The sequence below is a fragment of the Henckelia pumila genome, chromosome 3 (genome assembly GCF_033568475.1).
Source record: "Henckelia pumila isolate YLH828 chromosome 3, ASM3356847v2, whole genome shotgun sequence".
NCBI classification, from domain to species: Eukaryota; Viridiplantae; Streptophyta; class Magnoliopsida; order Lamiales; family Gesneriaceae; genus Henckelia; species Henckelia pumila.
Genome location: NC_133122.1, coordinates 64,244,809 through 64,254,913, shown reverse-complemented (window position 1 = coordinate 64,254,913; position 10,105 = coordinate 64,244,809). Strand labels below are relative to the sequence as shown.

Here is a 10,105-nt window from a genome sequence, read left to right as displayed (position 1 = left end):
CATTAACAATAAATAAATAATTATAAATAATATAATTTAAAATTTTTAAAAATATTACGTAAACAATTATAAATGACGTACATATTTTAAAATTCATTAACAATAAATAAATCATTATAAATAATATAAATTATATAATCAAACATAAATTATAATAAATCATGTAAATCATTAAAACTTATAATCATATATAAAAACTTTTCAAATAATATAATTTTTTTCAAAATTTATTAACTATACATAAAATATTTAAAATCATTAATTATAATATAATATATAAAAAAGATAAAAAAAAAAAAAAAAAATGGTGGGCCGTCCCTCCTCCAAACGGACCGTAAAAAGCATGACCTAAATTGCCTTTATTTTAATGATGGAACCGATTGATGTGACAGATAAAACCCAAATTCATGGCTATAAGAACAAGTTTCAAAACAACATTATATTTCTTGTTTAGGAAAAAAAACGCGTCATTATGCTAATCTTTGGTACCTGTTGCACAAATATATTATAATGTTGTATTGGATATTTGGAAAATTAGAAATTTTTTTGAATGGGAAAAATTAGAAATTGTATTACTCTAACGAATATTAAATTATCGGATTTCTTAACCAAACAAAAATATTTATTTATTTATTTTATTACATTGTTATCAATGTATTAAAAATATGTTTAATGATTTAACTGAAATTTTTTATATCCCCAATTTTTAAATTTTTTTTACTGGAAAACTTATAATTTTATTGCAAAAGATCGTTCATTATAAGATTAACCAACCAAAGAGAAAAATTCCCAAGCTTCTAAATAAAAGGAAGGGGGGAAGAAATAACAAAAAATGCAAGGTGATGTGCAGCTGCATTCGCCGTTCTTCGTGTATGATTCAACCGAATTGTATGGCCAGTTGTGATCAATTATTTATATACTTCGATAGCAATATCGCCAATGTAACTAAAATCTTCTTTTGGACTAGCGACTGCTTGCGCTGTCAACAAAAAATCTGTGTTCACCTCGTGGATTTTCAGATTATGAGTCTGCACCATCCTAAGCCCCTCATGAATGGCTACAAGTAGGGATGTAAACGAGCCGAGCCGAGCTTTTGAATGTTCAAGCTCGGTTCATTTATAAACGAGCCGAGCCCGAGCTTATTTAATGAATATATTCATGGCTCACGAGCTTATTCGAGCTTTTATCGAGCCTAAACAAGCTTAATATATTTAAACTATAAATTTAAATATTCATTAAATTAATTAAAAACTAAATTATATATTTGAAAAAAATATAATATTATTATTAAAATTTGTAATTTTATTCTAATAAATTAATTTTTATAGATTTTTCAATATTTTTCATAAATAAAGTGTAAATTTATAAATTAAATATCAATACTTTTATTTTTTCGTCTAAGAGATGACTTACGAGCTTGTTAACGAGCATGTTCACGAGCTAACGAGCCGAATATTGTAAAGCTCGAGCTTGGTTCGTTTGCCTTAACGAGCCTCATTAAACGAGCTCGAACAAGCTTTTAACGAGCCGAAACCCGAATAGTTCGCGAACTGTTCGTCTCATTTACATCTCTAGCTACAAGTTCCGCATAGGTTGTGGAAGGTGGCTTTGAGATTTTCTTTCCAAAAGCCAATTTTTATGTATTATTGTTGTTAATTTTAAAATGTTAGCATCTTCATAATTATTAGCTTACATGATTTATTATGATTTTTTCAAATTATAAAAAATAAACTATTTATCAAGATATTTTTTCAAAAAAAAAGGAAAAAAAACTCGATAATAAATCTAAGAGGCGAGGCTTGGCTCAAAAAAAAAAAAAGGGAAAAGAAAAGAAAAGAGGCGAGGCTTGAAATTCCCACCCCTTCGCATCGCGGCCACTAATTTTATTTATTTTATTTTAAAATAATTATTCGATATTTTTATTTTCATAAATTTATTTATTTTATTAATTAATTTTAAAAAACCCGATTTAATTCAGGGTTCTGCCATCTTCTCTTCCTCTTCAGACATCAGTGCGATGAACTCCGATGAATCCAAAACGAGGAAAAGGCCAATGGTGAGAAATGATTCGCCAGCAACGATAATGTGTACTGTGGTGGCGATCGACCACACCAATTTATGCTACCGAGTTTGCTCCGCCTGTGACAAGACTCTCCCCGATACCTCCGCTGCTTGCAGATACTGCAGTTTTAGCAGCAGTTTCAACCCACTTGCGTCTGCTTCCAAGCGCCTCTTTCGTGTTCTTGTTAGTGTTTTCAATGATCTGGGATTGCAAAAGTCTTTAATGTTGCAGGATTTATGTACAAAGTTCTGTCTTTTATTGGATTGTTTGCTGTTTTATCAAAGGTCCATGTTTTGGGTTCTTGAAATACTTTACAGAGACGTGATTTTCTTGGGAAGAGCTTGGATATTATGTTAACTGTTTGGAAAATGTTTGCAGGTATCTATTGCTACGGATACGAAGGTTTTTGTGGTGGTAATGTTTGACAGGGCTGCAAGAGTGTTGTTTGGTTGCTCGGCAGACGAATTCTTTGAATTTGCCAAGACTCATCCTCATGCTGGTACATTTGTTAGTTCTATGCCAAATCTTGTCTAAATATCATTATTGAGTTTTTAATTTTTGCTTTGTATACTAGTGAATTTTTCTATGAATTTTGTGAGATGTAGGAAAGGTGTAACTTACAGCTTGTAAATGTGACTGAACTGTGAATTGAACTGGAAAAGTGAACTTACTTCTGACTTAGTGATCTATGATTTTGTCGAGGAACTATAACATGGTTTTTATTTGGATTCACCGAATTCACACTATATCTGGAGATTACCTACAATAAAAGTAATGGTATGTATTAGATTATTATTCTTGTTTTCACGAATCTGTTTATTTTTGGATGCTTGCATTTCATGTTGAGACATATCCTGTTTTCCCATCAGAATGAACATATGGGAATGCCTTTTCAGTTTTCGGACTCATAATATTGACTCATTTTACTTTTCTCAGCAATGACTGCTGGCAGGGTTCTGGAGGGAGAGATGCTAACTGTAACATTATCAAACCCGAACAATGGAAATGCCCAGCATCAGCGAGTGGTGTCAGTTGTGCCCTTAAGGACTGGTTTTCAACCAGCTATTGAGACAATGAGGGAATTGTACCATGTAAGAGGTGTTCCTTGACAAATTTTATTGCATTGAGTTGTAAAAATATATTCAGCTGGGTAAATTTTTGGACGAGCCTCTGACTCTAGTCATTGTATTATACATGGCTCACTGCTAGCCAATGCAATTCAATGGTTTGCGGAAACTGGTTATCCTATCATCAATGTAACCTTGATTGGTTTATTTTCATACTATCCTTCTTTTTTCATGGCACAACTGATGGAATTTATTCTTGTAACATCACCATTCCCTCCAAGTATAAACCCTGTGCAGTTACAACTGATCTCCTCTGCTTTCCTTCTCAATTTTTTGCAGTCAAATTTGTGAATAAAGAAATGGAAGCTAGGTTTTTTTCTCTCGGACCTTTTCCGTTGATTCACTTTAACATTTTTGTATCAATAAAAGGTTATGAAAATGGATGGAACTGTAGAGTGTTCATATGGAACAACTGTTATTTCTGTGACTGCATTGTCATAACAATATGTTCACATTGAGTTCTGGAAACAAGTTAAGCTCTCTGATAATGTTTGATGCTCGAGTCTTATGGAAAAAGTTTGTGGAAAAACTGGCAGGTAGAGGTTAAGCCCGGAGACAAAGAGATTAAATTCTTGAAAATTGTTTAGTGGAGACTACATTCATCTATTGATTTGATTGTAGTGTTGATTCTCTATCAACTCAAGGTTGCACATACATTAAGCTCATATTGTATATATAATACACGATATCAGATATTGTACATAGAAATATAACGCAATAATGGCAAAAAAGTGTTGCTGCCAACACAAAAGTTTGTTTATGAGTTCTGATAAGCAATGCAAACGCCAGTTTTATAGCATTTTCGTGTGTGAGACGAATTGATGTAATATCTCTTTAAAAAATCTAATTATGTGATTTTCTCAATAATTCAAACTTTAAAGATTTAGTTTGCCATGTGTTGATTTTTATAATTACTCAAATTTCACTATTAGTCACGTATCTTTCGATTTTTTGCAGTTTTAGTGTTTATAATCGGAAGTGTTCATACAACACTATACAATAGCACCACGTCAACACTGCATTATTATCACATTTGCAAATTTTTTTGCATCTCCTCTCAAAGAGAGCTTCGCCAATCTCAATATCCATTGTTTTCCCCAACGATCTATACTTTTTCACGCTGTATATTATTTATCCTTGTCTTTTAATTTTTTTTATCCATCCTTTGATTGATACCCCACTGCTGTATACCGGATGCACATGTCAATTTTACAAAGTGGATTATCACATTATATTTAGGGAGTGTTTGCAATAGATTGTGCTTTTGTAGAAGTGATTAATTTATAGATTATAAAAAATTTAAGAAAAATCAAAAGTTGGTAGTGTTTGGAAACAAATGTAAAAAATCTAAAAATCAAAGTTGGGTAGTGTTTGATAAATAAGTGATTAGAGTTATTTTAACAATGACCTTCTATTTAGAATCACTTTTGGAGAATCATAATCACCACATGATTAGCCTTTGGATTTCAATTAAGTTAAGCATAAGCTAACACATAATCTAGGTTTAAGAAACACACAAAAATGAATTTTTTAAGCCAAAAGCTAACAATCACTTTTTTTTAGTGATTGCAAACACTCCCTTGATCTCTAGAAGCACTGTCACAAAAGTTTATGCCAGAATGATTGGGAAAATGATTTAACATTTTCAAATTTATCTTAACTTAATTTGAAATATGATATTGTTAGTATTATTCACCTGCTGCATTCAAAGCCCCGTGCTTTGCCACCGACCAACAATATTTTTGGAACTTAAAATTCATAACGAAGTTCTTAAGAAAGTTTCTCGCCATGACAGCGAAAAGAAAACGTAATCTTTGCTCTTGCAACCGATTACTTTCTGTTGCTCTATGATGATGCCTAGAGGAGAGTATATCTCGAATGACGACTAATCTGTTAGCTGAGAGTGTGTCAACTTTATTTTCTATACAAGGATTGATTAGGAAATCCTGACGATCATAATACTGGTTTAGCATTAGATTCGTTCTTGTTTTCGTGGATCTGTTTATTTTTGGATGCTTAAATCTAAAGTTGAGACCATATTCTGTTTTTCCATCTGAATATACATAATGGACTGCCTTTTTCTGGCTCTTTTCATTGGCTCATCTTACTCTCCCCAAAAATGACAGAATGCAAGTCATCAGATAAATACGGCACTGTATTTTTGCTAAAGTTTTCATTCATGTAGATTAGTTGCACAAATACATCAGCAGGATATCTGTCGGGCTTCTGTGTATCAAAGTAGGATGCTATTCTTATTATATATCTCCATTAATGGTGGCAAATCACAAATAACCTGCCTGACTCAAGGGGCTTTGGCCTTTCATCCACCTTGTTATCATTTCTAAAGAATTTTTAGGCTGATCCATCGGAACCATATGACCGGCGTTGTGCACTTTCAGATAAGCAAGTGGTCCATATCCTTTCTGCAATCCAGCCTCTGCACCATCTACGGTGAATGGAGCCGTGGATGCTGCTAAGTATTTCTTCTGCCCCGACCATTTCATGGCAGTTGCATATCAGATCATATGTAAAATGTAAATGTATGAGATGTGTAGTACTTTCAGAAGCTCTATGCTGGAGTCTTTCTTACCGAGCCAGTTGCATATCAGATCATATTCTCCAGCATACACAAGTAACTTGATCCCATCCTCCAATAGTGCAGGTATTCCTACTTCAAGATTTCTCATCAAGTCTCCGAGCATGCCGTAGTACACTGAGGTGCTGCATGAGACGAACTCTATGTCACCGAGCGATTTTGACGGGTTCCAGTCGCAGAAACCGCTCCAGGTTAGAGAAGTCGTAGCACATGAGACCCTTGCACTTCTTTCTTATATCATAGTACTGCACATGCCACACGAGTTAAAATGCTTCTTGTAGTTAAACAGTGTATCTTGTTCTCAAGAGACATGATAAGCACATGTCAAAGAATAATATAGCTTACATTTATTCCGTCGTTAGTGTATGTTATCTTTAAGAAGATGTCATTGCAAAGTTCTTGTGCCTGGTAACATTTAGGTCCACCATCTGGGCCTAAAGAACAGCAATAGACAGCAGAGTTATTTTTATCGTCGTCGATATATATGGAAACACATGGAAGGCTGAAGTTTAAAGTAATACCACAAAGTTTAGCTGCTTTTGCACATTGTAAAACATCTGGTTTAAAGCTATCGTACTCATCCTGTGTGAGTAGTTTCATTTTCAAAGCAAAATCGGTGTACGCTTGATATTGGATTTCTGGGTTAGTCCATCCATTTCCTATGGCCATTCCCTGCGAAATAAGAATTCGGATCCGTAAAAACAACTTTCTGACTAGATGATATTCAATGGCAGCAACATACAGAACTACTTGAGAAGCACATAAAAACCTTTAAATTGATATGAATGCCTTCTTTGTCTTTGTTTCCTTTATTAATTCGAGAAGCCAACGCAGGAATATAGTGCCCCGCATAAGATTCTCCGGTTATGTAGAAATCATTCCCTGCAAACTTTGGATGCCCCTTGAAAAACTCCTGACAGTAGACATCATAAAACTCTTTAGATATTAAGAAATCAAGAATCATAATTCCTTGTATTCATGAAATGGAGAATCATGATATTGAAAAAGAGCTGCAAGAAGTCATATAGATCATTGCTAACACCTTCCTCATTTTCTCTAATGTCAGCATCGGCAGAACTGTAACTAAAGCCGGTCCCCGTTGGTTGGTCGACGTATATAATATTGGATACCTTATCCCATCCAAACTCGTTCCATGTTAAGGAGAGGTTCTTTGTTATTTTGAATGGGCCATTTTCATAAAATAAAGCTAATTCACTGCTACCGAAATCCGTATTTAAAAGTGTCAAGCAACAATATACCTTGCAGCTTTGGAATGCTTTATTCTATAGTAGCCAGCATGATGACCCAAGTCAGAGATAGATCCTCTTGTTTCCAAAACAAATGGTAACTTAATCTTCCTTTCGACGATCCTCGATTCGTTATCGAATCTGTATCCGGAAACTTCCCCGACATGATTGTTCATACCATGCTTTGGGGACAAGTTGAATGATCTGATGAGCCTTTCTGCCTGAGACTCTGGTTTTGGTGATTTCATATTGGAAAAATGATCGTCATTGAAGGTTCTTGCTAATGAAAATGTTGCAGAAATTAAGAACACAGAGACAAATGTGAAAAGGTAACAATGGTGAAGAAATGTGCAAGCCATTAGAGTTCCTTTGTTCATGATTGAGTTCTGAGCAGCACTACAAAGGCCAGTTTTTATAGCATTTTTTGTGAGAAAGAAAATGTTTTAAGGTAATACTCCTTTTATATAATCATCAATCATGCAATTTTTAAAAGAAATTCTCAAAATTTTTAAATCTTAGTGTGACATTTATTGATTTTTCTAATTATTTACTTTTGTCTAATTTTTCAATAACACATGTCTTCCTGATTAAATTTTCATGTTGGAAAAATCTCAAGTGTTGTAATATAAAATTGAAAATTTTGCATCTATTGTGTGAATTTCTTAAGTTTGACTCTTCAATTTTCAAAATATGATATATTAGTGACACCTTTAAAACTATTCTTTTCAAAATAGTAACGATACCAAATTTTATACTAATTTAGTTGATTCTCCTATTTATAGTACTATAGTGAAAATGGATTATATTTTATGTTATGCAGTGTGAAACGGAAATTATTGAAGTCCGTCTAGAGAGTACATCAATTTGATGGCACAGGCTCTTCTTTTTTTTTTTTTTTTTTTTTTTTTTTTTTTTTTTGCTTTTTTGTATTTTTTTTAAAAAACTCTTTTATTTTAATTTGGTTTTTTTATAAAAAAAATATGTTTTTTTTTAGTACAAACATAGGTTCTAAATTCTGGTTTGTTGAATTCATTAATTAAAATGAAATCAATAAAAATAATAATTTGTTTTGGAGTATCAAAATTTTTAATACGTATAACTTGCATACTTATGATACTGAAATTTCGAAAGGTATCACCGATATATATAGTTTTGTACTGAAAAAAATTTATATCACCTCTGATCGATGAAAAATAGGGTGCGGATCTTCTGCTGTGCAGAGGAAACCCTTTACATCGCTGCCACTAATTTAATTTTATTTTTTAAAAAATTAGAATTTCACCATACACGGATTATATATAATCTATAATATGGTTAAATTAGATAATATAAAAATTTTGAATATAAAATTAAAATGTAAAAAATTTTAATTCTATAATAAGTAATAAGAATAATGTTTAAAAAATACTTTTAAAAACTAAAAAAAACTCTTTAAACAATTTTTTTTTTATTGTATATGTATATAAATATATGAGTATTAAGTGTGATTTTTTTTTCGAACCTTAAAATATGTTTTAAAATTAAAAATATTGTATAATCTATATATACATGTATATTTAATATTTATCGGATATTTTAAATATTTTATTGATAGTATGATATATATTTATACATATATGATAAATATGCAACATTCTGTATTTTTTAGGATTGTTTTTTACATTAAACCCATCATGTGATCTATATATCCATGTATATTTAACATTTATCGGGCATTTAAATGTTTATTGATATTGTGATACATATGCATATAAATATATTCACACATACATATGTCATAAACAAATATTATAATAGCTACATTCCCAATTACAGGTTAAATCTTTTTGGGTTAAAGCTACACTCAAAATCTCAGAACAACAACATCATCTGCACTTTTTAGCTTGCCCAGACTGCTTGAAAGGTTGTGGAGCTATATACAGATGTGAATTCAGATGTCTTTTTTGTAATAACGACTTCCCAAGCCCCAAACCACTTAAAGTTATTTTAATACCTTATAAACCTAAATCCATTATAGATATAATATCCAAATTCCCACTACAAATCTTTGTTACCTCATATTTTTATTTAACAAATGTGTACATGTTACGTTTCCAGGTGGATTTACTTCATGGAACAGGAACTTTGGTTGCCTATATAGAAAACAAAGAAGCAGAAGTATTATTAAGTACATCAGCCGAAAAAATCATTAACGCGGAATGAGGTATATTTAATTCAAACGAAAAAATTATTCGAACACCAGAAACATTTTCATAACTTTTGCATCCAATTATCCTTTAGGAAGAAAATTTGAAGCCGCATATGATAAATGAAAAATTCAAAGATTCACGGTGTCTTTTCCATATCAAAACATCTAAGAGTGAAACAAGAGGGAGAAGGTTTGTCCAAAATACTATCATAACATGCCTTCCGCAATATGAGTCTTCATCAGGAACGTACAGATATAAAGAACTAAGTTCATCTTCACATCTTGATAAAGATTTGGTGACACACATGGCCGCCCCGGTGGCCCAATTTTTTTAAAATATTTTTTATGTAGTTTAATTATTTTTTAAAAACTAATTAAGTAGTATTTTTGGGCTAATGTTATATTAGCCCGGGTAACCCAATTAAAAAAATCAAATAGCCCACATTTTACTTTTCAAAACCATTCCAAAAACAAAACAAAAAAAAAAAACAAAAAATGATGGAGTTTGCATATAAATTGATAAATATTTAATTCTTTGTGGTTAATTTTGACGAAATTTTCTTTTGGGTTTTTTTTAGCAAATTCTAAAGTTTTTTTCCGCAAAAATCTGAGTTTTAGCTTCTATAATTTTTGAGTTTCTCTCAAAAAAATTCTAGTCCGGGCAGAGCTAAAATCCTGGCTCCGCCATTGCTCCCAAGAAAGCACTTCAAAAGTAGCAGAGGAGCGTGCAGCAACACATACAACTGAATATCAAACATGCTCAACCAGTAAAAGAAGCTTGGATTCCAAAGACATGCCAACACAAAAAAGCTTCAAAGCTCATAAGGAAGACTGATAAACTTATCATTCTTACGCTCCAAAAACTTTTTGGTAAGTAATTTCTTA

At 32.0% G+C, this 10,105-nt stretch overlaps 1 protein-coding gene and 1 pseudogene across 4 annotated transcripts; one reads left to right on the top strand and one right to left on the bottom strand.

The window, feature by feature from the left end:
• Window positions 1-904: 904 nt before the first annotated feature.
• Window positions 905-7,391, bottom strand: LOC140888892 (serine carboxypeptidase-like; annotated as a pseudogene).
• On the top strand, window positions 1,982-3,342 carry LOC140893043 (uncharacterized). 4 transcript variants are annotated; one of them, XR_012152990.1, is made up of 4 exons: window positions 1,982-2,245; window positions 2,441-2,561; window positions 2,668-2,839; window positions 2,999-3,342. XR_012152990.1 is itself a non-coding variant. In XM_073302115.1 (3 exons), the coding sequence occupies exons 1-3, from the start codon at window positions 2,018-2,020 to the stop codon at window positions 3,169-3,171; spliced, it is 522 nt and encodes a 173-aa protein (XP_073158216.1). In that variant the 5' UTR covers window positions 1,982-2,017; the 3' UTR covers window positions 3,172-3,342. The 4 variants fall into 4 exon arrangements, 2 of the variants coding, with proteins under 2 accessions (XP_073158216.1, XP_073158218.1); XR_012152989.1 differs by having other exon boundaries at window positions 2,441-2,569; XM_073302115.1 differs by lacking the exon at window positions 2,668-2,839.
• Window positions 7,392-10,105: the final 2,714 nt, after the last annotated feature.

What these genes read in the sequence shown, in the direction of transcription:
- LOC140893043 (XM_073302115.1), top strand. Translation starts at nt 2,018, where the DNA reads ATGAACTCCGATGAATCCAAAACGAGGAAAAGGCCAATGGTGAGAAAT. An exon ending in AGCGCCTCTTTCGTGTTCTT is followed by an intron (nt 2,246 to 2,440) that starts GTTAGTGTTTTC and finishes AAATGTTTGCAG; the next exon opens with GTATCTATTGCTACGGATAC. An exon ending in CAAGACTCATCCTCATGCTG is followed by an intron (nt 2,562 to 2,998) that starts GTACATTTGTTA and finishes TACTTTTCTCAG; the next exon opens with CAATGACTGCTGGCAGGGTT.